General features: G+C 50.6%; 2 protein-coding genes across 9 annotated transcripts in view; one reads left to right on the top strand and one right to left on the bottom strand.

The window, feature by feature from the left end:
• The first annotated feature begins 317 nt into the window (after positions 1 to 317).
• cyp51 (cytochrome P450, family 51) lies at positions 318 to 5,263 on the top strand. Its single transcript, XM_066715456.1, has 10 exons — positions 318 to 689; positions 1,381 to 1,479; positions 1,833 to 2,009; positions 2,193 to 2,319; positions 2,437 to 2,611; positions 2,816 to 2,935; positions 3,482 to 3,677; positions 3,806 to 3,901; positions 4,134 to 4,302; positions 4,657 to 5,263. The coding sequence occupies exons 1-10, from the start codon at positions 522 to 524 to the stop codon at positions 4,836 to 4,838; spliced, it is 1,509 nt and encodes a 502-aa protein (XP_066571553.1). The 5' UTR covers positions 318 to 521; the 3' UTR covers positions 4,839 to 5,263.
• Positions 5,264 to 5,456: 193 nt separating this feature from the next.
• Positions 5,457 to 25,375, bottom strand: part of akap9 (A kinase (PRKA) anchor protein 9) — a 61,558-nt gene continuing 41,639 nt past the window's right edge. For 4 of the 8 annotated variants that reach the window (XM_066715447.1, XM_066715451.1, XM_066715452.1 and 1 more), the window contains 31 exons: positions 24,610 to 24,729; positions 23,847 to 24,023; positions 23,576 to 23,680; positions 22,981 to 23,133; positions 22,154 to 22,330; positions 19,464 to 20,528; positions 18,426 to 18,575; positions 17,899 to 17,943; positions 17,368 to 17,517; positions 15,913 to 15,957; positions 15,382 to 15,531; positions 14,855 to 14,899; positions 14,324 to 14,473; positions 13,513 to 13,992; positions 13,335 to 13,398; positions 12,928 to 13,067; positions 12,586 to 12,777; positions 12,184 to 12,372; positions 11,630 to 11,819; positions 10,806 to 10,995; positions 10,362 to 10,512; positions 9,340 to 10,065; positions 8,840 to 9,066; positions 8,458 to 8,566; positions 8,036 to 8,227; positions 7,330 to 7,536; positions 7,002 to 7,234; positions 6,800 to 6,888; positions 6,419 to 6,551; positions 6,162 to 6,298; positions 5,457 to 6,036 (listed from right to left, as the gene is read on the bottom strand). In XM_066715447.1, the coding sequence (XP_066571544.1) occupies positions 5,993 to 6,036; positions 6,162 to 6,298; positions 6,419 to 6,551; positions 6,800 to 6,888; positions 7,002 to 7,234; positions 7,330 to 7,536; positions 8,036 to 8,227; positions 8,458 to 8,566; positions 8,840 to 9,066; positions 9,340 to 10,065; positions 10,362 to 10,512; positions 10,806 to 10,995; positions 11,630 to 11,819; positions 12,184 to 12,372; positions 12,586 to 12,777; positions 12,928 to 13,067; positions 13,335 to 13,398; positions 13,513 to 13,992; positions 14,324 to 14,473; positions 14,855 to 14,899; positions 15,382 to 15,531; positions 15,913 to 15,957; positions 17,368 to 17,517; positions 17,899 to 17,943; positions 18,426 to 18,575; positions 19,464 to 20,528; positions 22,154 to 22,330; positions 22,981 to 23,133; positions 23,576 to 23,680; positions 23,847 to 24,023; positions 24,610 to 24,729 (6,225 nt within the window). In that variant the 3' untranslated portion in view covers positions 5,457 to 5,992. The remainder of the gene's footprint in view (positions 6,037 to 6,161; positions 6,299 to 6,418; positions 6,552 to 6,799; positions 6,889 to 7,001; positions 7,235 to 7,329; positions 7,537 to 8,035; positions 8,228 to 8,457; positions 8,567 to 8,839; positions 9,067 to 9,339; positions 10,066 to 10,361; positions 10,513 to 10,805; positions 10,996 to 11,629; positions 11,820 to 12,183; positions 12,373 to 12,585; positions 12,778 to 12,927; positions 13,068 to 13,334; positions 13,399 to 13,512; positions 13,993 to 14,323; positions 14,474 to 14,854; positions 14,900 to 15,381; positions 15,532 to 15,912; positions 15,958 to 17,367; positions 17,518 to 17,898; positions 17,944 to 18,425; positions 18,576 to 19,463; positions 20,529 to 22,153; positions 22,331 to 22,980; positions 23,134 to 23,575; positions 23,681 to 23,846; positions 24,024 to 24,609; positions 24,730 to 25,375) is intronic. The other 4 variants (XM_066715450.1, XM_066715454.1, XM_066715449.1 and 1 more) reach the window with 3 other exon arrangements.

Raw genomic sequence — 25,375 nt, 5'->3', positions numbered from 1 at the left:
GTAAAGAACACGGTATGACTGAAAGCATTTGTATCCTTTGTAAAATGTGAGCCTCCCCCTAAAAAAATATATAATGCACATTTTATTTCCAAACGCTCTGTAAATAAACGTTTTGTAATCAGTCTTTTGAGTATTGATGCGGATACACTGTATTCCTGTTTGATCGCCTGTGCTTTTTGCAGCAGCCGATGCAGCGCTGCCGTCATGTAGCCAGTTCGGAGGAGCAGCCAATCAGAGCAGATAGGCCGACATCAGTTCAGGGTCGCCGGCCAATCAGCGCGCAGAGCTTTTTGACGGCAATAATAACCAGCCCATGGAAACATTGTTGCGGGTTGAGCCCGCCCGTCAGTGCGGGGACAGGGCTGCGGTGAGACTCTTTAGGGTTTTGCACTGAGAAGACAGTTTGTTGTGCGGGGGTCCGAGTGTGCGTCCGATTCAGTGTGTCGCAGTGCGTGTGTGGACGGCCGTGTGCGGCCAATTCAGTGCCAGTCGCGATACCCCGGTACGGCAGCCCGTGAAAGATGTCGGCCACCCTGCTGGAGGCGGGCAGCTCCCTGATCGAGAGGGCCGTGGGGCGGATGGGGGACAACCTGACCTCGGTGGTGCTGGTGACCACGGCGTCCATCCTGAGTCTGGGCTACGTGTCCAGACTGATGTTCAGGCAGATGCAGCCGCACGGCAAGGAGACGGTGAGGGCGCATGTGCAGTGTTGCCATCACAGCACCACACTGCCAATTAGTTATTTTATTTTGTAATATACAGCAGCCTTTATGAATGAAAAAACGAAATCAAACTTGACGCACTAATAGGCGAGTGACTGATATTAAAAACGCATCCTCTAATGATAATGTAAGAGAACCGAACACCACTAAAGCTGTCAACTGTTAATCATACTGATATATAATCTGTATTTCACATGGTCACTTGATTACGCTATGGAGGTGTTGGTTTCTTTAAAATCAATACATGGAAATTACATTATGTACGGATTGTATTCACTGCACTTTGTAATGGTTAGAGAATATGTTCTGTGAAAGCTGTCACCTTGGGAAGTGTCTGCTAATAAATACATAGGCAGGCGTGCGGAGAGAAGTGAGGCTAAGACACCCCACCAGGCCCAGATTCCCAGGGACCCTTCAGGGAAAGATCTGAGGAGGCTCTCATCTGCCCCATCTTCTGCTCCCACAGAGTGTAAATGTACTGTAAATACTGCAGTAAATTGTGCTCGCAGGTAACAGAGGCTGCACTGTAATAAAACCCTTTGAACGGGAAGCAATTCAGTAGAGACTTAATTCATGTAATAACGTCCTGTCGTTCTGAATTGATGTTACTGGGGCTGCTTTGGTGTCCTCTGAACGCTGCTCTTCTCTGTTTCTGCAGAAGTATCCTCCCTACATCCCCTCCAGCATCCCCTTCCTGGGCCATGCAATAGCTTTCGGGAAAAGTCCCATTGAATTCCTGGAACAGGCCTATGACAAGGTAAGAGACACAGTGGAGTACAGTCACATCCACCTCAAGACAAACACGGATCTCTTCTGCACAGCCCCCCGAACCCATACGTGTGTGTAAAATACCGCTCCCAGAACCGAGCTGACATGACACTGACTGCACATGTTGCCGGTTGTGGGAAAGCCACACTTCCAGGCGTCGGGGTTACTGTTGTAGAGAATTTGTAAAAAGAGCCCCCACCCACCAAACAAAACACTTTCTGTTTACTAAATAAAATGTGTGAACATGATGAGAAGCCTGCCGTTTCTTTTCCTCATCGTGTGTAAAGTGTGTAGAAAGGTGGCTTTGCTTTAAACAGTGTATGTGTCTGTCTGTGCATTCAGTACGGCCCGGTGTTCAGCTTCACAATGGTGGGCAAGACATTCACCTACCTGGTGGGCAGCGAGGCGGCCAGCCTGCTCTTCAACAGCCGCAACGAGGAGCTGAATGCCGAAGACGTGTACTCCCGGCTCACCACTCCTGTCTTCGGCAAAGGAGTGGCCTATGACGTGCCCAACCCGGTAAGACCGCTCGGCACACACACACACACACACACACACACACAAACATCTTTGGAGAAAAGAAAGTGGTATGGGGGGAGCAGAGACTTGTTAAAAATGTTTAAAAAGATATATATCATTGACCGTGTGACCATGCGTTTCTGAATTATGTGCTCCGTTATTCCCTTTCGTCTTGGTCGGCAGGTCTTTTTGGAGCAGAAGAAGATGCTGAAGACGGGGCTGAACATCGCCCACTTCAAACAGCACGTCCAGGTGATCGAAGAGGAGACCCGGGACTATTTCTCACGCTGGGGGGAGAGTGGAGAGAGAGGTGAGTGAGCTGTAATGAGTGCTGCGCTGGGGGGGTGGCTGGATGAGCTGCACAGATCCTTTTCATCAACCCCACTTCCACAGCTCTGATAGTTTCCACTTCTGACCCCCGCCGCAGACCTGTTCGAGGCGCTGTCCGAGCTCATCATCCTCACAGCCAGCCGCTGTCTGCACGGGAAGGAGATCCGGGGGATGCTGGACGAGAAGGTGGCCCAGCTGTATGCGGACCTGGACGGCGGCTTCACGCACGAGGCCTGGCTGCTGCCCGGCTGGCTGCCCCTGCCCAGCTTCAGGTGACCCAGCAGCACGATAGTTTGTGTAGCTCTTTACAACCTTGGGGTGAAACATGCCTTTTTCAAACACAACATCAGCAAATGCTGTGAGTAAACAAGTGAGATATTTGCCAGGAAGTCAGCTCAGGTCAGTCCTGTGACCGAGGCACACTGAGCTGATGTCACCCGTTGGTTTGTTCATTTCTCTCATTCTTGTGTTTGAAGGCGGAGGGACCGTGCCCACCTGGAGATCAAGAGCATCTTCTACACGGTGATTCAGAGACGCAGGCACTCCGGTGAGAGGGAGGACGACATGCTGCAGACCCTGATGGACGCCACGTACAAGTGCGGTTCCTGTTGGCTCACTCCAAATCTATACACTGAATTTCGGTTCCTGTTTTGGAACGATTACTTTTTTGGTCCAAATCGGAGCGTTTGAAATCCCAGAATTACACCAGAATTTGATTGGATCCCACTGGTTCAAATTGCGGTTTAAGAAAATGCCAGGACTGTGGTTTCCAGTCCAGCACAACCCCCCTAAATATCATTAGCAATTTCTCAATTATCCCACAGCCATTTTTACAGATAAAACACACATGTAAAAGGTCTTTGTGGGACTAAATTGGGGGCCTTGAACCCCCAACCTTCATTCCATGAATATCTTCTCAAAGAGCACAGTCCTTACCTCGTTTCTGTAGGGCGCAGTCACCTGTATCCTCTCTGTCTCTCGCCTTCTCCCGTTTCCTGACCTATGTGTCTGTCTCCATTCCTCTCCTGATCTGTCTATGCGTCTCCTCTACTATTCTGGCTCCTCTATATGCATCCTCTTCCCTCCTGACCCGTCTCTCTCTCTCTCTCTCTCTCTCTCTCTCATCTGTTCACCCCTGGCAGGGACGGGCGGCCCCTGAGTGATGACGAGATCGCGGGGATGCTGATTGGGCTGCTGCTGGCCGGGCAGCACACCTCCTCCACCACCAGCGCCTGGCTGGGCTTTTTCCTGGCCCGAGACCGGGCACTGCAGGAGCGCTGCTACAGTGAGCAGAAGGCCGTGTGCGGAGAGGACCTGCCCCCGCTGCACTACGACCAGGTGAGCTCCCCTCCCCTCTCACCCGCTGTGCCGTGCCGCGCTGTGCCCCCGTAGGCCCTGCGGTCTAGGGCGTCGAGCAGGTAGGATCGTCGGCTCCAGCGCTAACTGCCCTCTCCTTGCTTCACCAGCTGAAGGACCTGACCGTACTGGACTGCTGCCTGAAGGAGACGCTGAGACTCCGGCCTCCTATCATGACTATGATGAGAATGGCAAGGAGCCCTCAGGTATGTGCCCGTGTGTGACGCCCCCGGGGTCAACGCTGGCTAGAACTGCAGTTTCTTAGTTTAATCGACATGCCTTGTTGAAGAAAAAAAAAAAAAAATCATCCCCTGTAACATCAGCGCAGATAAAAACAAAAAACAACTGCAATTACCAGGGACCGGTCACCGCACCTGTCTCCAGTCAGCAGGCTGTGTGTCTGTGTCTGTGCTGACCGCTGTGGCTCTGTCCCTGCAGAAGGTTGCTGGCTACACCATCCCTGCCGGCCACCAGGTGTGCGTGTCTCCCACGGTGAACCACCGGCTGCACGACACCTGGGACCAGCGGCTGGACTTCAACCCCAACCGCTACCTGCAGGAGAGCTCCGCCACGGGGGAGAAGTTCAACTACGTGCCATTCGGCGCAGGTAAGGGGCGTGAACATCGTTTCACTAGGGTTCGCTTTGTTGGTCGACTGTTAAACACCCGAGTGGTTTAGGCAGCGGGACAGATCCCACAGTTATTGGAAAGAGCACCCGCCCCCAGTATTCTCTTATTAGCGGGTTTCATGAGCTGGAGAAACAGAAACCGGTCAGAGACGCACCTCCACCCTGTCAGGATCCTGATATACTGAGTGCATAATTTCTACAGCAGCCTAAATCCAGTTCCCGAGTGAATATTGACTCCCGGAGAGGAGTTTACAGCCTTGTTTGATCCAGATTTCTTCCTTCAGAGGTGATGGTTTATAGGTACTTATGATGCTCACTAATCCCCTCCCCCAGGTCGACATCGCTGCATCGGGGAGAACTTTGCGTACGTTCAGATCAAGACGATTTGGTCCACCATGCTGCGCTTGTTCGACTTTGAACTGGTTGATGGCTACTTCCCAACAGTGAACTACACGACGATGATTCACACGCCCCACAACCCGGTCATCAGATACCAGCGCCGCCCCACGCCCTGAGCGCCCCACGGACCCAGACCCGACTCTGGAACGGACTGCAGACCCGACTACATCATAAAAGTCTTAATCGATGCATAAAGGAGGAAGTGAACTTGATTTGTGCTTCATTTAAAGTGCTTTACTTGAATTTTGGTAATTTATTGTTGTCTGTGCAGATGTCTGTATCACACTACACACACGTCCAGGGGGTGGGGGGTGGGGGTGTACAGTGTTATGATTACATGTTTACATGTGTAAATATACCGGGGTTTACTGCAGTGGTGACATTCTGTGATTGATGCTTTTAACTGGTGTGCTTTTGTTCAGTAATCCCCACAAAACTAAACCTCTTACTAATTCTGCTCTAATAATGTACAAAGATAAAGGAACAGCATCAAACTGAACCTGATCGGGAGGTTAAATAAATTGAACAAATATTTTTCCAAGTTGCTATTTTATGTCTTGCTCTTTTCCATCCTGAACAGGTGTTCTTAGTGGATAATCTGCCTAAAACCAGTTTCTTTAAAGAAAAAACTACATATTGTATCAAATCACTTGGACATTTGTGACATTTATGTGGGTGTGAAACCAAACAAATAAAACCGTATAAATGCAAAGGATTAGACTACACAATTCAAATATTATATTAATCTTTATTTTTAATGTTTGACAAAATACCCATAAAATTCAAAGCTTCTACCTTTACAAAAATAAGTCTCTACAAACTTTGTTGTCGTCTGCCCACGCGCCAGTATAAACGACTGTGACAGTGTAGCAGCCTCTCGCTGTTAAAGCCCCGCACTTCAGCTCAATCCGTCTCCCTTCCCTTCCACCCACACGATATGCACAGAGTATAAATAAATCAGTTTAAATTAGCATTCCACACATATACATTTAAAACATCCGATTGTAAATCTGCACACCAAACCAGCAGACTGATCAACGTAAAGCTGCTCTCCTCCGAGTGCCGCCACAGGAAAGCCAAAAAACAACAAACCGAACGAACAGAAAGGTTGATACAGTATTATATTACACAGATTTGGTCCCACAAATATACACATGAGAAGAACTATACAAAACTAACAACAGACCACAGCAGCTCAGCTTCGTTAGGAAAGGCCATTGGAGTTTCAAGTCAGTCTTTGTAAAGTAAATTAAAGCAAACGGACTTCTCTCTATCTTCTGATCCCGTAGTGCAACTGAGCGTTTGAAGTAGAACCTGTTAAGGAAACAAGCACAGACTCTTAGTGCCCAGGCGACACACGCACACACACTGTGACACGCGTGTGCTCCTGCTCGGAGTCTCTGCTCGGCCTCAGGACCACTTGGCTGCGTGGCCTTTACCTGACTGCACACTGCCCAGCCGCCGCTGCAGCGCCTCCAGCCGGGAGATGTAGTCGGTGAGTGCCCGGTCAGGGTCGTAGTTCTGCAGGTGGGAGCAGGTCAGGGGGCTGGGGGCGTCCACGGTGACAGTGTGGTACCTGCGACAGGCGGGGAGCTACGTTAAGGGGCTTCATCAACTCGACGACAACAATAAGATAACAAGAAAGGTTAACGCCTCCTTATGCACACAAGACGCAGACAGTGCGTTGGGGACCTACCTGTGCTGAACCGAAAGAGTAGATCTGGGAGACTCTCGGCCGGTCCTCCCTCTGCTGGCCGGCCGACGCTCCCCTGTGTACACCTCCAGGCCCCCGGGGTGCAGGTATGGGGAATCCGCCCTCAGCTCGTTCCCTGTGTGGGGGGGAAGCGAAAGACAGGGTCAGACACGGGCAACTGCGCAGTGATCAGAGCACAATCAGAACACACACTCTAACACAACAACACACACACACACACACTCTCTTTAACACACACACACTAACACGACACACACACTGTCTCTCTAACACAACACACACTCTCTAACAACAACACAACACACCACACACTTTCTAACACTCACACACTCTCTATCACAACAACAACACACAAGCCCTAACCTGTAATCTGACCGAACCCGTTACGGTTGATGCTGGCTGACATGCCGGACCCTGTAGCCCTCTGCCACCTCCGGACCAGGAACTTCATCCTGAAAGAGCAGTGCATTCTGGGTAAGACTCGGATTCAGACGCTGGTCAACACATTCAAACGATCCGACATGCAGAAGGGTTCTCCCCATCCCCCTCTCCCTCCCTCCCTGACCTGGAAAGCGCGATGGAGACCCGCACGGCGGATCTGAAGCGGCTGAAGCCCCGGCCCCGGGGGCAGAGCAGCTCCATGCCGCTGTGGGGGGGGCGGCCACCCATCCTGGCGATGAGGGACAGCGTGGCCTCCTCGCACTCCTGGAAGCCGCCCAGCAGCAGCAGCAGATACTTCTTCTGGTAGACCAGGGCTTTCCTGAAGCTCTCAGCGCGCAGGTACTTCCCATAGACTCGCTGCAGGGTGGGGGAGGGGAGGAACAAGACACAGGATTAGCCAAGTTTGTTCTCCCTCCCTTCTCTCTCAGTGCCGTGGCTGGGTGTGACCTCACCTTGAGCGCGCCATTGTCCGAGTCGGACCCGGTCATGTCCCGGTACAGGGAATCGGTCCGCAGCTCGCCGCGCAACCGGGACACCTCGGCCTCCGCCTGGCGCAGGGCTTTCTCCAGCCGGCTCCGCTCCCGCTCCCAGGCCTCCTGCTCTGATGACTGCAGCACCACAGTGCTGCTTCCCGGCTCCACTGCCATCCTATGGCTGGACTGCAGGACGGGACCGCAAATAGAACGTTTACTTATTTTGGAAGTGTGTTGCTGTGCTCTCTGGTTTGTCAAAATTTTCAAGATGGCTGTGTGAGAAGGAGATCTTTTACACAACAAACTAACTTATCTGGGGGCTGGTAATGTGCAAATTGAAATAAAGAAATATAAATGTGCTTTCATTATTTGAAGAATTTGTGTCTGTGTGTAAATAAAGAAAAGCTTCACTGCCTCACTCTGCTGGGTGAGCATTGCGATCAAGTCTTTAACGATCAACTGGAATTGCATCCCTTCAAATTTAGTGTCACTATTGTATTAAAGGCAGGACAACATGTAAACAGGTCAACGACAGGAGTGAACCGGGGATCTGTGCTTCACCTGGAGTCAAAGCCAGCAAAACCACAAACATCGTCATTCTGGATGTGATGGTCGACAGCTGGGATTGTCAGCTCTCCCGCACGGACATTAACTATTAACTCAAAGTATTCACTCGTTCATTTACCCCGACGTGGCTCACACTGTCAGCCGCGCCGCTCTGCCTGTAGCGCCGCAGCTCCTCCTCCAGTCTGATCAGCGAGTTCCTCAGGTCATTCTTCTCCTCCGTCAGGCGGCTCACGAAGCCTGTGAGTTCTGCGTTCTGCCGCAGGAGCCGATCGGTCAGTGAGCTGGAGGAGCCGGAGACCACTGGGGCCGTCTGTGGGGGGAGAGAGAGAGAGAGAGAGAGAGAGAGAGAGAGAGGGAGGGAAATGTAATGGACAGAGGGAGAGGGAGTTAAAAAGGAAAACAGTATCCCTCCCCCACACAATTTAAACTCTTACAATGGGATGAGATTTGTAAAGAGGCTCAGTTATGTGTTGGACTTGAAGTCCTGAGAGCCGGACAGAGGCCGGTTAGGAGGCACAGACGGGTGCTGGTGGGACTCACCTCTGGCACCGCAGGGAATGTTGGGAGCTGCTGGAGCTGCGAAACCACGTCCTGAACGCTGTTCTGCAGCCACACCAGCGTCCCATCCTCCTCCCCCTCAGACTGCATTCTGAACATGCAGGGAAAGGGGTCACAGTTAATGAGACTGGATACAAGACTATCAGCTTTAAAACTGAAGAAACAGCAAATACACACAAAATCAAACAAAACACAATCTTAAAATGTTAAATCCTGCCCAGCAACACACACCCCTACAATTCTCCTAATATAACGTTATGTTTTCTCTTCTCCACAGAGGATGACAGATAACGAGTGGGATAAGACAGACACAGAGCTGGGGAGCATCCCTAGAGGAGCTCGCTGCAGCCCCAGGGAGACGCACCCAGAGGTCCTGCTCGTCAGCGCGGTGATCTTGGCGGCCATGAGCTGTAGCCGCTGGACGATGCTGTCCAGGTGTCGGGCGTCTGTGGGAGCAGCTTTGCCCCTGGCGACCTCGCTCAGGGATGCAGCACTGGAGCCCGGGGTCGGCGCCTCGGCCATCTTCTGCTGCAGGACCCAGTCTCTGGTGCGGTCACTGGGTGGCGGGGCGTCCACTCTCCACAGAGCCTTCTGCCACCAAACACAACAGCACAGGGTCAGTGGTCTGTGTGCACTGCAGCCCCCCAGCCAGCAGGCCGGGGCTCTGAGCATCATGGCCTGCAGTACGGAGGTCACACAGGGACAGCACACCGTGCAAAACTAAACACATAACAGAAGCAGTGAACCTTCCCTGCTCTGAACAAGACTATCACAATCACAAAAACACCCGCAGCTCTGACGCAGCCCTGTCATGAATCCCACACAGACACGGTCGGCCTGCTGAGGAAGGCGAGAGCGACTCACAGGCTCTGTGCTGGGCAGCTCTGTGCTGGGCAGCTCTGTGCTGGGCAGCTCTGTGCCCGGGGGTGCGGCCTGCAGCTCGCAGACTCTGTCCCTCAGGCCATCCCTCTCCTGCTGCAGCCGCAGTAGCTGCTCCCTCCCTCTGTCTAGTTGGTGCCGGAGCTCCTCCTGCACCCCCCGCAGCCGCTCCTGCTCCTCCCGGGCCCGCCGGCCAGCCTCCTGCTCTTCGCTCAGCACCTGGGCCTGGGCCTGCCTCTCCTCCTCCCAGTGCCGGGCCGCCTGCACCGCCTCCAGCTTGTGTCTCTCCAGCTCGCCCACCAGCCGCAGCACGGTCTGTTGTTTCTCCTCCAGCTGGCTCTGCAGGCTCTCCAGGAGCTCCTCCATGGCCTCCACCCCCTCCTCCACCTGGCTGCACCCGGTCTCGGCCTGAACGATCCCCGCCTCCCTCGCCGCCGCCTTTTCCTGCTGCCTCCCACCGAGACTCTGCTGTCGCCGGCACTCCCTCTCTCTCTCCAGCGCGCCGCCCAGCTCTCGTGCCCGCGCCCGCTCTGCCTCCAGCAGCACCTCCAGCTCCAAGACCCGGCCCTGCTCCCCACTCAGCCGGCCCTGCTCAGCCTGCTCCTTCCCCGCCCGCTGCCGCAGCTCCGCCACCGCCTGCCGCTCCTGCTCCAGACTGGCACTCAGCTGGCGCACCTGGCCCTTGCTCTCCTCCAGCGTCAGCCTCAGGTCCTGCAGGGGAACATGGGAAGAGAAGGGAGTCATCGAATCATAGACTGTGTCAGTAGGTGCTCAATCTTTCTTTATCGACGGGGAGCTGTATTTCTGTGTGAGCCAGAACATGAACACAACCTGGGACAGCTGAACCCGGCCTAAACCCTGAAGAACCCAGTCTCACGGATATCCCTCAGGCCGTTATCACAAGGCCTCTGTATGCCAGGCATGTGACACACTGTGTTCATCAGGGCTGAAGGGAGGGCAGCGTGCCTTTCCCAACCCGCACATGAGTCCAAACATCCCTCTCTCACCTCCAGCTCCTCCTTCTCTTGCTCCTCCTGCCTCTCGGTCTTGCACTTCTCCTTCTCAAGGGCCCACTGCAGCTCACGGCTCCTCTTCTGCTCACCGGCCAGGGTGTCGCTCAGCCTGTCCACCTCCGCAGCCCTGCCCGAGACCTCGGCCCTGTAGAGAGACACACAGCTGTCAGGGCAGCACAGGAGGTGAGTGTATGGGACAGTGCGGTGAGGATAAAAGAGGCAAAACGAAAGATAAAGCACCTCTAAGCCTGAATTAATGTGAATCAATGTATTATAACCATTACTCTTATTTGATTCAGGTCCCTTATTTACCCAAGATGACTCAGTAGGTCAGGCAGGGTACAGAGGGATGCAAAGAATGAAGTGCACAGCTAAACCACAACAAAAAGAGTCAAGAGAAGAGCCCCAGTCCCCGAGCGGGCCACGGCCTGTACGTGCCTGAGGGCCTCCAGCTCCTTCAGGTGCTTGTGCTGGGCTCTCAGCGTGCTCTCCAGCTCCAGCCGGGTCTGGGCCAGTTCGTTCCTCAGCTCCGTCAGCATGACCCTCTCCGAGTGCAGGGCGTCCTGCGGCTCTGCAGCGCCCCCTGTGGCCGGGTCCAGAGCCGCCTGCCCGCCCTCCACACTGCGTGCTGTGAACACAGACAAAAATAGTCTCACTGGAGCTGTTCTGGGACGCTTGACAACACACAGCCAGACACACCAGGGCCTGTATTCAGTTTCAAGGTTCAGAGAAATCAGTTTTCTCTGGAAAAAGACTGAATTTTCGGTTTGGCGGAGAATTAAATTTAATTTTTTTTGTAGGTTAATTTTGAATGTCTAGTGCACAACCCAGTGTAATTTCTGCATTGTACACAACATCACCCTCTTGTGATCAGTGCCTAAATATATGTTAATAAACTTCTGTGCTAAACGTCTAAAAGATCCCATTGTGTCCAGAGTGCTGCAGCTCCACTTCAACTCTATTAGGAATAAATCATTATAAAATTATAATTTAATTGTGGAGATAAAAAAAAACATTATATCCATTATTATTTAACACAGAAAACTAGTAACCTTGATTATGATTTGGAACAGCAGAAAAATAAAGATATCTCCGGGCTCTCCTTGAAGAAAAACAAAGCGACTGCATTTATTTAGACTAATCAGTTGTTACCCTTTGAACCCTAACGAAAGAGCCATTCAGTTAAACTGTGTCCCCCTTCGTAGGGATGATGCTTCGTAGGGAGCAGAGGCTGTTCACCAGCAGAGAGCCCTGGTCTGTACCTGTGGGGAGTTGCTGGGCACCTGTGTGCACTGTGCCCGGTGTGCCCTGGCTGCCCGTGTGCGCTGTGCCCTGTGTGCCCTGGGCGGACTCTGTGCTGTGCAGTCGGGCTCTGAGCTGCTGCAGCTCCATCAGCAGGCTGCGTCTGTCCACACTCTGCAGCTCCTCCAGTGCCTCTCTGAACTGGGAGTCCTGCAACAACACAACACACAACATGGCAACACATCCTCACAAACACAGAGCCCTGCTGACTCCGGACCCTGGGAAAGAGCCAGCGAGGCCCAGGACAGACGGAGTGCTCCACACAGCACTGCAGCGTTGGGTTGGGCTGCTACTGCAACTACAGCTACTGCAGGAAACACACAGCCAAGCATGGGGCTTCTATATGCAAAATAAATTAAATTATAATAACAAAACACCAGTATCAGGATTGTCCTGCATTTTACAAGTTTTAATTTAGTCTGCTATCAATTGCTCATTCCCAATCCCACAGGAGGCGCATGGATAGAAACTGGGCTGTGGAAAGCGAGGGCGCCCTTTTTGCGTGTCCGCTCACCTGTTCGGCCAGCCGGCGCTCCAGCTGGTTGAGGAGAACAATGGTGTCCGAGGTGTCCAGCTGCTCCAGGTGAGTCCTGATCACGCTCCGCAGCACAACACGCTCCTTCACAAACACCTGCCGCACGGCGTAGAGCAGCTCCCCCTGCCAGTCCTCGCCGCCCCCTGCCAGGGCGTCCTGTGCCGACCCCTGAGAACAACAACACACACAGACACAGTCACACCACAATGCCACTGCCCTGGCTTGCTTAAATCTGGTTACTAAAGATACAAATAAAATAAAAATCGCATTCATACAAAGTTGTGGGGGGAACCACTTGTAAAACACAGGTTGAGTCAATGCATTTATTCAACAGATTTAAAACAATCCATCACACAGACGTGCCCTGAACCCCCTGCTCACCCCCGAGTCTCGGTGGGCCTGCATTTTGGTGATCAAGACCTTTAGCGACTCTATGGTGTCCAGCAGGGCCTCCCTCTCCTTCAGCCAGCCCCCCAGCAGCTCTCCGCCGGCTGGGTCCCCTGCCTCGGCCACAGGCAGCTCTGACAGGGACAGCACCTGCATGCCCTCCTGGTGCACCTCCCTCAGCAGGCTCTGCACAGAGACGGGGACACGGTCAGCCCTGCTCGAGAGCACCCTCCACAGACGCCACACAGGGGCACATTTAAATATCAAAATCAAGATCAGAAACCTGACTATAACAACTCACACAATTCATAAATAAAACAAGCCGGGGGGCCATACCTTTATCCTGTCAGGAAGCATTTCGGACGGAATCTGGGGGCTCTCGTTGTCCCGCCTGGCCCCCTCGGGCGTGCCTCTGAACTCCTGTGCCTGGGGCAGCAGGTCGTAGCCCATCCTCTGGCTCCAGTCTGAGCTGCTGTCTGTGAACCAGGAGACACGGCCCCCAGAGGACAGGAAGAAAAGTGTAAGGCATGGGACAAGCCAACCCTGAAACACGAACTGCTAAGTATGACAGTTTGTTTAGTTTTTTCCCTGCAAAGGCAAATTCTTTAGGACAGCCGCTGTGTCAAACAGAGCAGGGCACTCCAGCCCCCGATTCCCGTCTCTCGACAACCGCAAACATGGCGATACAGTGAATGTAGTTTGTCGAGGGGGGAAATAAGTTTCATACTCGTGAAACAACTCACCACTGGTGTAACCATCCTTCAACTGTGAGGCGACAGGGTGCTCTAACCTCGATAGCGCCACACCCTGGGCAGGAGGAGAGAAGAGAGAATTGTTGGATCAAGCTTTCCTTTTCTCTATTTTGATTGTCTACAGAGAAGGTGAGGAAGGACGACGCCCACACAGCCGCCCCACACTGACCTCCACGGCGCTCAGCCGCTCCACCAGGGCGCCCAGGGCCTTGCACTCCTCTCGCAGGACTTGCGTGTCTCTCTTCAGGATCTCGCTCTCGGAAATGTGCCTGGTCTCCATGTCCATTATCTCTGCGGCATGCAGGTCCTGCATCTGCCCGATCTTCTCCGTGTAGCGGTCGATGACCTCCGCCATCTCCGCAGCGCTGTCGGGCCCGGGGCCCCGGAGGTCAGCCTGGGTTTCGGCATCCTGGCACACCACCCGCAGGGTCTGGAAACCCCCGTTGATGAGCGCGGGAGCGTCGGTCTGGGAGGTGGAGTTCTTCCTGACAAGGGCAGGTTTATCTTTGGTCGAGGACCGGCCGGGCTTCTCAGTGGTCTCCTGTGGAACCTGTCTCATGTGCAGAGCGAGCTTCTCCTCAGACTTTGCCAGAGCCTCCTTGACCTGCTGCAGGTCTTGCTGCAGCTGAGTGACGGTAAGATCCCTGACCTAAGAGAAAGACATGAGCAGAGGTGAAAACCTGGACCAATCTACCCCTCAAGAAACCTGGACTAATCTACCATTTGCTTCAGCAAACCATTGATTTTTCAATGGATAGTCCTCCAAGAGAGAGACCTAAATGAAGACAGCTCTGTTGATGACTCAACATCCATCAGATGTACTAGATCCAAAGAGCCTTCAATCCCTCCACTCGTCCTCCAGAAACATTTAATCAGACTGGAAAATTACATTTTATGTAAACCCTGACTTGGGTTTTCAACTGTGTGTAAATGGGACCCCAGTGTGAGGGTGTGGTGCGCGACAGTCAAGGCCTTCCTACCTGCAGCTCCTCCCTCAGTTTGTCGGTGCTCTCTCTGTAGCTGTTCAGCTCCTCTTTAGTGGCGGCAGCTTCATCCCGGGCCTTCTGCAGTTCCTGGACCAGCTCCGAGTCCGCAGCGGAGGGGGCATCCACTCTCACAACCTCCGACGCCTGGGCAGGTGGGGGGAAAGAAGTAACAATCAAGATATGTATGTAAAATAAGATCATATATCATGTGATATATTACAACATATATTCTGTGCGAAAGAACTATGAAGCAAAGCCAAATGACCCATTCAGTCACTCCTGGCCCAGTCTGAAAGTGGTTCTGACCAGGATTACCCATAATTCACCAGGATTACTCATAATTCACCTACTGTACTCTTGAATTATTGACAATTGTCTGCACAGAATGACAGTGATACACAAGAGAAGCAGCACAGGAATGACTGAAGATGCTACAATTATAATACAAAATAATACAGATTATACACAGAAGACCAAATGTTACATTACTTTAGTGGAAAAAGGCATTTATTAAAGACACTTTACCTTTCTGAGCTCGTCCTGAAGCTGGGAGTTCGTCAGTTCTCTCATCTAGGACAATAAAGTCAGTGCTTTACTCAGAAGATTCAATTGATTAATGGTTCATACAACACTACACATACATACATTAAATCATTACGGTCTTACACATGTTGTTTCTGTCACATTTGAGAATGTTTTAATGTATGTCATTGCAGCTTCACTATTACAGTTTGATAGCTGAGCCAGATGGTTTTCACTCCATTTAGTAAACAATAACAAATACAAAATTACAAGAATAACAACAGTCTTAAAATCCACCATCGCTGTCATCAGAAAAACTTGACTATCAGTGTCAGGCACGCAACTCTCGACCTCCCCAGCGTGTGCCACCGTTCACCTCGGCTTGGGTCCTGCAGTGGAAAAGCACACGACCCGTACCAGGCCAGCTCGGCTTGGGTCCGGCTCGGATGTGCCAGTGGAAAAGGGGCGTGTGCCTCTAGACTCGGACCCCAGTGTGAGGGTGTGGTGCGCGACAGTCAAGGCCTTCCTACCTGCAGCTCCTCCCTCAGTTTGTCGGTGCGCTCCCTGTAGCTTTTCAGCTGCTCTTTAGTGGCGGCAGCTTCATCCCGGGCCTTCTGCAGTTCCTGGACCAGCTCCGAGTCCGCAGCGGAGGGGGCATCCACTCTCACAACCTCCGACGCCTGGGCAGGTGGGGGGAAAGAAGTAACAATCAAGATATGTATGTAAAATAAGATCATATATCATGTGATATATTACAACATATATTCTGTGCGAAAGAACTGTGAAGCAAAGACAAATGACCCATTCAGTCACTCCTGGCCCAGTCTGAAAGTGGTTCTGACCAGGATTACCCATAATTCACCAGGATTACTCATAATTCACCTACTGTACTCTTGAATTATTGACAATTGTCTGCACAGACTGACAGTGATACACAAGAGAAGCAGCACAGGAATGACTGAAGATGCTACAATTATAATACAAAATAATACAGATTATACACAGAAGACCAAATGTTACATTACTTTAGTGGAAAAAGGCATTTATTAAAGACACTTTACCTTTCTGTGCTCGTCCTGAAGCTGGGAGATCGTCAGTTCTCTCATCTAGGACAATAAAGTCAGTGCTTTACTCAGAAGATTCAATTGATTAATGGTTCATACAACACTACACATACTACATACATACAGCACCACTCCGCATTTAAATATGTGTTCACTGTTCCCCCTTTTTCGACGGACATATCCGGCTTGGGTCGGAACCAGGTTTGGCTAGAAAAGTTTTTAATGGATTCTTCAAACAAAATAAGTAAACTAATAATACAGGTCAAATCCACCTACAAGGGAACATCAGAATATTTAATTGTGCTGAAATGAAATTGTAACGAAAGAGTATGTGAGACTATTGACAATGGGCTGGGACTCGGGACATATTTATATATTTTCCTTGTTATGCGATTGTAGTTTTAACAAGATTCAACCTTAATTTATTTTACTTCAAAAGCGAGTCTAAAACGCTTAACTTAATGTATAAATCGCTTCACGTGGCTTAATTACTGTATTTAAAATCTCATCATTTGTATCCAATCTTCACAAATTGCAGGACTGACACCATCCAGCCTGGTACACCACAGAGTGATGTTTAAAGTGATATTAAAACATAAGTGTCTTGTTAAGCCCTATTGTAGCCAAGCATGTGTTGCGCTTAATGTGGTTTACTATATTGGGCTTAACGTGAAGTTGATATTGATTGTGTAAAGTCTAATAGGTTAATAACAATAATAATGATCTAGTAAGTACATTAAGCCACATTAAGTGCGGATTATATGTAGGGCTTAACCTTGTTATTATATTGTTCCTGTTACCCAGTGCCCGAATGTAAAACTAGAAACTTTGAATAGTGATTATGTTTAAAGCATGTTAAGCGATACATTAAGCATTTTAGTCTCTCCAGTAAAAATCTAATATTCATTTTCACAATGTTATATATAGATCGATATAATTATACATCATTATTATATAAATTGGCTGTTTCAGTGCATGCTGGAATACTCCTTACTATCAGGGTTTAATGACTACCTAAACAATACTACAACAAATAGACATTAAATTAAATCGTTACGGTCTTTCACATGTTGTTTTTGTCGCATTTGAGAATATTTTAATGCATCTGTTTGCAGCTTCACTATTACAGTTTGGTAGCTGGGCAAGTTGATTTTCACTCCACTAAGTAAAACATTTAAAATTTAAAACTTAAAAAATAACACTCTTGGGTTCCTGCATTGTCATCATCTGGAAAAAACAACTATCTTACAGTGTCAGGCACGCAACTCTCGACCTCCCCAGCGTGTGACACCGTTCACCTCGGCTTGGGTCCTGCAGTGGAAAAGCACACGACCCGTACCAGGCCAGCTCGGCTTGGGTCCGGCTCGGATGTGCCAGTGGAAAAGGGGCGTGTGCCTCTAGACTCGGACCCCAGTGTGAGGGTGTGGTGCGCGACAGTCAAGGCCTTCCTACCTGCAGCTCCTCCCTCAGTTTGTCGGTGCGCTCCCTGTAGCTGTTCAGCTGCTCTTTAGTGGCGGCAGCTTCATCCCGGGCCTTCTGCAGTTCCTGGACCAGCTCCGAGTCCGCAGCGGAGGGGGCATCCACTCTCACAACCTCCGACGCCTGGGCAGGTGGGGGGAAAGAAGTAACAATCAAGATATGTATGTAAAATAAGATCATATATCATGTGATATATTACAACATATATTCTGTGCGAAAGAACTGTGAAGCAAAGACAAATGACCCATTCAGTCACTCCTGGCCCAGTCTGAAAGTGGTTCTGACCAGGATTACCCATAATTCACCAGGATTACTCATAATTCACCTACTGTACTCTTGAATTATTGACAATTGTCTGCACAGACTGACAGTGATACACAAGAGAAGCAGCACAGGAATGACTGAAGATGCTACAATTATAATACAAAATAATACAGATTATACACAGAAGACCAAATGTTACATTACTTTAGTGGAAAAAGGCATTTATTAAAGACACTTCACCTTTCTGAGCTCGTCCTGAAGCTGGGAGTTCGTCAGTTCTCTCATCTAGGACAATAAAGTCAGTGCTTTACTCAGAAGATTCAATTGATTAATGGTTCATACAACACTACACATACATACATTAAATCATTACGGTCTTACACATGTTGTTTCTGTCGCATTTGAGAATGTTTTAATGTATGTCATTGCAGCTTCACTATTACAGTTTGATAGCTGAGCCAGATGGTTTTCACTCCATTTAGTAAACAATAACAAATACAAAATTACAAGAATAACAACAGTCTTAAAATCCACCATCGCTGTCATCAGAAAAACTTGACTATCAGTGTCAGGCACGCAACTCTCGACCTCCCCAGCGTGTGCCACCGTTCACCTCGGCTTGGGTCCTGCAGTGGAAAAGCACACGACCCGTACCAGGCCAGCTCGGCTTGGGTCCGGCTCGGATGTGCCAGTGGAAAAGGGGCGTGTGCCTCTAGACTCGGACCCCAGTGTGAGGGTGTGGTGCGCGACAGTCAAGGCCTTCCTACCTGCAGCTCCTCCCTCAGTTTGTCGGTGCGCTCCCTGTAGGTGTTCAGCTGCTCTTTAGTGGCGGCAGCTTCAGCCCGGGCCTCCTGCAGTTCCTGGACCAGCTCCGAGTCCCCAGCAGGGGGGACGTCCGCTCTCACACTTTCCGACGCCTGGGCAGGGGGGCAGGAAATCGATATTAAAATAAAAGGTAGCCATTAAGACATAAAAAAAATAACGTAAAACTTCACCTTGTTTATTTCTTTCGTTCCTTCTCATTGGGGGGACTTGTTATGAAACTGGGGGGAAAGTCTTCATTATTAAGCAGTCCGTGGTAGAGCAACATGGAAGACTAGGCTGGACCGCTTCTACCATTGAGTGCTTAATAATGAGTTTCTCCACCAGGAGTTGCTCAACCATCTCCTGAAATCCGATGAACTACATTTAAAAGTGTGTTAATTATCTTGGAATTGCACAATCTGTTGCTAAGTAGAAAATTGGCTTTCACTTCTTAGCATTGCTGGCTAAGTTGCACAACACTACTACACACATTCAGGGGATCAGTACGCCCCCCCTGTGTGGGAGGGCATCAGAGCAGTATTTACCTTTACACCCTTTAACCCCCAAGAGCTGTCCTCAGCCCCTGAGAGCTGCTGGATTTGTGTCGCATGTAACCATCTCACAGACACTCGGCGCTGATTACAGCAGCTAGCATTCCTTTAAATAATGATCATAACGGCGCTGAATGATTTGTTTTCTTTCCCCCCAAACATCAAGTCAACAACAAGCGATTTCAAAGATTAAGGGGAAGCTTTAGACTTAGCGGTAAAGCAGCGCAATCTGGACAACAGCAGGAGAGTTTAAAGAAACGCCTGGGGGGATAAATATCAGCCAAGTCAGGCTACCTGTGCAGTGAAGTTACCAGTCTGGCACTGACCACACCCATCTCAGCTGTCCAGCCCTTTCTATGATCACGCTCTTTATCAATCACACACAGACTGAACCTCAGACCGGCCCGTGTCGTGTGCTGTGCTCAGGGATGCGACGGGGTTAACGTTTACCTCCTGCTTTCCGTCCCCTCGCTTGTTCATCTGCCTCAGGATGTCCTGCAGCAGAGCGAGCCTCTCCTCATATTCCGCTACATCCTCCTCCGAGCCCAGTAGCAGCTGCCTCTGCAGGTCCTGGTCCTGCTGTGCCTGGGACAGGTTGGCCTCCAGCTCCTTCAGCCTCCTCATTAAACCGCTCAGACCGGCTCCTGCCTGCTCACCCTCTTCTGCCTCACGCCCCTGCAGCTCCATCCTGGTGTTTGCAGGGCTGGGCGGGTCTTCAGCCCCCTTCGGAGATGCCTCTCCTCTTGTGGAGAGATGATGGGCCTGGAGCTCCCTGATCTGGCTGTGGAGCTCACTGCTGTGCACATCAGTCTGCTGCTGTAGGGCGCCCAGCTGGGCCTGGCTCACCAGGGCCGCTGCCACCTTCTCCCGGAGCGTGTCCCGCAGCTCCTGGACCTCCTGCTGGAGTGCTTCAGCCTGGGCCTGGGCCTCCTCCACCAGCTGGCGACACCGGCCCAGCTCAGAGTCCTTCTCCCCCACACACACCTCCAGTTCCTCCACCCGGGTGTCCAGGTCAGCCACCCTGGCGTTGGCGCTCTGCTCCACGGCCCTGATCTCGGCCTGGACGACCAGCAGGGTGGCGGTCCTCTCCTGCAGGGCCTCCTCCAGCTGCGCCATCCTCTCGTCCCTCTGCTCCTGCAGCCGCTGGTGCTCCTCGGCCAGGGCGCTGTGATCTGCTCTCAGGGCCTCCAGCTCCCGCGTGGTCTGCTCCAGTTTCAGTTCGGTCCGCTGCAGCTCAGCCCGGTCCAGGCCAGCCTCCTCTACGCAGCCCTTCTCTGGCCTGTCCCCCAGGGTGTGCAGGGGGCGTTGGGGGGCGGCGTGGTCCTCGCTGTCGGGGACATCCTCCTTGGGGGCCTGGTGCTCGATCTGGGAGAGCTCGTGCTGTAGCTTCTCAATGACGTCGTTGAGCTGCTCCACCTCCTCCTCGCTCTTGTGCTTCAGCCGCTCCTGCTCGCTGTGCAGACACTCCACCTGCGCCTGCAGCTCCCGCAGCAGCTCGTCCTTCTGCTCCAGGGCCTGAAACAATCACACATGCAAGAGGTCACTCGTGTGCAGCAATGAGACGTGTTTCTGGCCATTTCTGCAAAGCCACTGTGGCACAAAACCCCACAGCCTACAGGACTGTGACATCGGTCCATCGCTGAGGTCACAGCACCCTGCTGCACCCATCTCCACCCACCCAGTTCATATTTAATGTGGACTGATGTACTGGAACACAGTTTCTATTGTGTGTTTATATATATATATATATATACACACACACTCACCTAAAGGATTATTAGGAACACCATACTAATACTGTGTTTGACACCCTTTCGCCTTCAGAACTGCCTTAATTCTACGTGGCATTGATTCAACAAGTGCTGAAAGCATTCTTTAGAAATGTTGGCCCATATTGATAGGATAGCATCTTGCAGTTGATGGAGATTTGTAGGATGCACATGCAGGGCACGAAGCTCCCGTTCCACCACATCCCAAAGATGCTCTATTGGGTTGAGATCTGGTGACTGTGGGGGCCAGTTTAGTACAGTGAACTCATTGTCATGTTCAAGAAACCAATTTGAAATGATTCGACCTTTGTGACATGGTGCATTATCCTGCTGGAAGTAGCCATCAGAGGATGGGTACATGGTGGTCATAAAGGGATGGACATGGTCAGAAACAATGCTCAGGTAGGCCGTGGCATTTAAACGATGCCCAATTGGCACTAAGGGGCCTAAAGTGTGCCAAGAAAACATCCCCCACACCATTACACCACCACCACCAGCCTGCACAGTGGTAACAAGGCATGATGGATCCATGTTCTCATTCTGTTTACGCCAAATTCTGACTCTACCATCTGAATGTCTCAACAGAAATCGAGACTCATCAGACCAGGCAACATTTTTCCAGTCTTCAACTGTCCAATTTTGGTGAGCTTGTGCAAATTGTAGCCTCTTTTTCCTATTTGTAGTGGAGATGAGTGGTACCCGGTGGGGTCTTCTGCTGTTGTAGCCCATCCGCCTCAAGGTTGTACGTGTTGTGGCTTCACAAATGCTTTGCTGCATACCTCGGTTGTAACGAGTGGTTATTTCAGTCAAAGTTGCTCTTCTATCAGCTTGAATCAGTCGGCCCATTCTCCTCTGACCTCTAGCATCAACAAGGCATTTTCGCCCACAGGACTGCCGCATACTGGATGTTTTTCCCTTTTCACACCATTCTTTGTAAACCCTAGAAATGGTTGTGCGTGAAAATCCCAGTAACTGAGCAGATTGTGAAATACTCAGACCGGCCCGTCTGGCACCAACAACCATGCCACGCTCAAAATTGCTTAAATCACCTTTCTTTCCCATTCAGACATTCAGTTTGGAGTTCAGGAGATTGTCTTGACCAGGACCACACCCCTAAATGCATTGAAGCAACTGCCATGTGATTGGTTGGTTAGATAATTGCATTAATGAGAAATTGAACAGGTGTTCCTAATAATCCTTTAGGTGAGTGTGTATATATATATATATATATATATATATATATATATATCGCACATTTTTAAAAGTGATGAGGTATTTTTCTTTTTGTTTCTTGCAAATGCTTGCCGATAAAATATTAATTTGCACTTTTTTTGGTATTGTTACATCTTAAATTATTTTGGGGGGGGTTACCTTGTTATCGTGCATGTTCTCCAGTTGTTGCAGTTTGAAAATCTGCTCGTTGAGCCGTGCAATCTCTTGGTCTTTGTCCTCCGCAACAATGGAGAGTTTGGAAACGACCGATCGGTGGTCTGGGCCGGACTGCAGGTCCGAGGCGCAGGGGGGCTGCTTCAGGGACGCCACTTCGTTCTGCCCGCACACAAAGCACAGCCTTTAAACAACACACACTGACACACACACACACACAATACTGCAATCACATCCCAGCATGACCAGGAAATATGCTAAATGGCAATACAGGGTACAGACATTTATGACATATTTTACAACTGGGTTCTAAAGGAGCGATTAAAAAAGATAAATCACACTGACTGAAGTGCATCAAGAATGATCTATTTCAGGATGTAGTTACTGTGCTGTCTAACTATGCCAAGGTACAGATCTCACTGGCAGTGCACAACGGTTCATCAGACCACCGCTACACGCACAGACAGATATACTGGGGTGGTCTTGGCCTTGGCCAGCAGTAGAGACTGAGAAAACAGCCCGAGACCTGCTCTGGAGGACAGTAGGGATTGCTAAACTGCCCTCTGGCTCCTCCACTCACACTGGGGCAGTAGAGGGGCATTAGAGCTTGTTAGAGACACGCACAGGGTGACACATACACAGACAAATCAACTAAAATGTGATGCTGATTAAGAAAACAACAGTGAAGAAGTTGCACATAAGACGTGTCCTAATGAAAAGAGACGAGCGAGAGCAGAACACATGGATCACAGAACTCCACAGGGGGTTGTTTGTCTCTGGGAGCAGGCGGAGGGGGCGGGACGGTGGCGTACCTGCAGCAGTGTGTTCTTGCTCTCCAGGTCCTGCCGCTGCGTGCTCAGCTCCTTACGCTGGATCTCCATCTGCATGTGCAGCTGCTGGACCTCCTCGATCTTGTTCTCCAGCTCCTCCCTGAACTGTTCCAGCTGCTCCTCCAGGTTGGAGATCTGAGGGGGAGATCAGAGACGAGCTTTCACCGCTGTTGTGTGTTTATCAGCCAGTGCCCTCAGCCAGGGAGTTTTACCGGGGTCATGGAATACACATGTTGCCCGATGCAGACAGGACGAGCAATTAGATGCTTTATCACTGTGCTGCTGATGATACCGGTGTAACTACGGCAACGGGCTGGATATAAAGTGAAACTTCAATAGATTTTTAACATAAAAAGCGGATACAGCATATATTTGACAGAACAAACAGCCAAGCAACCGCCTCCCCGTGCTGTTCCCTAGCGACTGACCCCGTAACACACACTACCTGTGTGGTTTTACACGCACTGGGCTCGATGAGAAACACAGACTGAGGCGATTAGAGGTGGGAGAGATCAAAAGAGGCGTAAAACAGACAAGAGCCGAGTATTTGGTGCTCCAGACCGTGACGATGGCGTACCTCCTTTTCCTTCCTGTCCAGGGCTTCCCGCTCCGTCTGTAGTTGAGCTTCCAGAGTTGTTTCTCCGGCGGCCTCAGCAGGAGCACTGCGCCTCCCCTCCTCTGCCTGAAGATGACATGAGTACAGAAATCAGAGGTGGAATGACCAGAACCCACAGAGAAAACAGCAGTCCATCACTAGTCACCTTGGACCAGGGCATCAGCTAAATAAATACACAGGGAGGATGAGGAGGAAGAACAGTGAAGCGCAGCAGACAGCAGTGCTGGCTCACCTGGTGTGCGCCCTCAGTGCTGGTGATCAGAGCCTGCTCCAGCTCTCGGACCCGGGAGCCCTGCTTCTCAATCTCCTCGTTCCTCTCCTGGACGTCCCTGTGGAGCTGCTCGTTCCGCAGCAGGAGCTCGTTGCACTGGTCCGACTTGTCCCTCAGCTGACTGGCCAGCTGCTCCATCTGCCCACGAGAACCAGACAGTGAAGCACAGGCAGACATGGACAGACAGACTGATAAATTAATCTATCGATCATGACACCTAGATTGGTTTGCCAATCACACTGCACCATGGTAGTGTGGTACTGTCTCATGGATCTCAGGGGGCACACTACACAATTACACATCAACACACATCCCACTCTCACACCCTCTCTGCATGGATCGTGAATCTCACGGTGGCCCTTTGTATTCCATGATCGCAAAACAACACAGGGGCACTAATGGTCACCACTTAAGCCATGAAATGATGGCTTTTCCTCTTAGATCAACAGGATCAATGTGTACCTATAATTAAGCTCCTGCCCAACCAGTTTGGGATCAGATGTAATGTTTGTGTAGGTAAACACTGCGCTGGCATTGTCAGACCTCTTTGTCAACACCCTGGTCTGGAAGGAGTCAGGTATTCTATACCATGAGCTGGTCACATGACTACAGGTCTTTATTGGGAGACAACAATAGTGGGCCGGGCAGCGCCGAAACTCCTGCCATACTCCACAGTGTCATGTGTAAGCTGGAACAAAGGGAGCGGCTGACAGGGGCGCGGTACCTCTCGGTTCCTTTGTTCGCTGCTGGGCTGTAGCTTCTGTGGGCTCCGGAGCTGCTGTTCCAGTTTCTGGATCTCCTGCTGAAAAACATCCCTCTCGTGCTCGCGGTCAATGGCCTGCTCCTGTGGATCGAGAAGGCAGGGGTACGAGGAAGTGTCAGGTTGAAAACATCATCTTTTAAAAGGCCCAGCGCCACGTGGCCAACTGTGGACGTCCTCAAGATACGGCTTCAGGTGTGGCGAGAACATGGGATGCTCAGAAGTTGCTAAGGGTTTTCTAGTGATCTGCTCTTGCCAGTTTATCTAACATAACGTCTATGGCCGTTATTGTTCATAGTTCAGGGTAAAAACACAAGCAGGAAGTTTACTTTATCGACATTCCAAACATATAAAGAAACATAAAACCTACATTAAATTAAACAATACTGAAATTAAACAAGTGCCTCAGGAAATCTAAATTCTAACAAGCTCAAAGGATTTCCATGCTGGGTATCTATGCCTCGCTGCTCCCCATGTCCCCCCCAAGCAGTTTACAGACACAGGACATCAGACATGCACATTGATACTGATTGAGAGGAATTCAGACTCAGTAGGTCATCCGTATCAGAGCGAAGGAAATTTAAAAGCTTTGTGGGTGACCATCCTTTTGAACAACAGACTGACTTTAATTTGGTATATGATGTACAATTGTGCCTTATATTTCTGGGGCAAGGGAGTGTCTGCACTATGTTGGTTTTTCTTCCTTATTTTTCGATCATGGATTATGCTG

Source organism: Amia ocellicauda, chromosome 10, assembly GCF_036373705.1.
Source record: "Amia ocellicauda isolate fAmiCal2 chromosome 10, fAmiCal2.hap1, whole genome shotgun sequence".
Taxonomy (NCBI): Eukaryota; Metazoa; Chordata; class Actinopteri; order Amiiformes; family Amiidae; genus Amia; species Amia ocellicauda.
This window is presented reverse-complemented; position numbering and strand designations above follow the sequence as displayed.

Bases quoted from the DNA above. Each gene is read 5' to 3' on its own strand.
- cyp51 (XM_066715456.1), top strand. From the start codon at position 522: ATGTCGGCCACCCTGCTGGAGGCGGGCAGCTCCCTGATCGAGAGGGCC. The intron at 3,678-3,805 runs GTGAGCTCCCCT...TTGCTTCACCAG, and splicing joins CCCCGCTGCACTACGACCAG to CTGAAGGACCTGACCGTACT. The intron at 4,303-4,656 runs GTAAGGGGCGTG...CCCCTCCCCCAG, and splicing joins CTACGTGCCATTCGGCGCAG to GTCGACATCGCTGCATCGGG.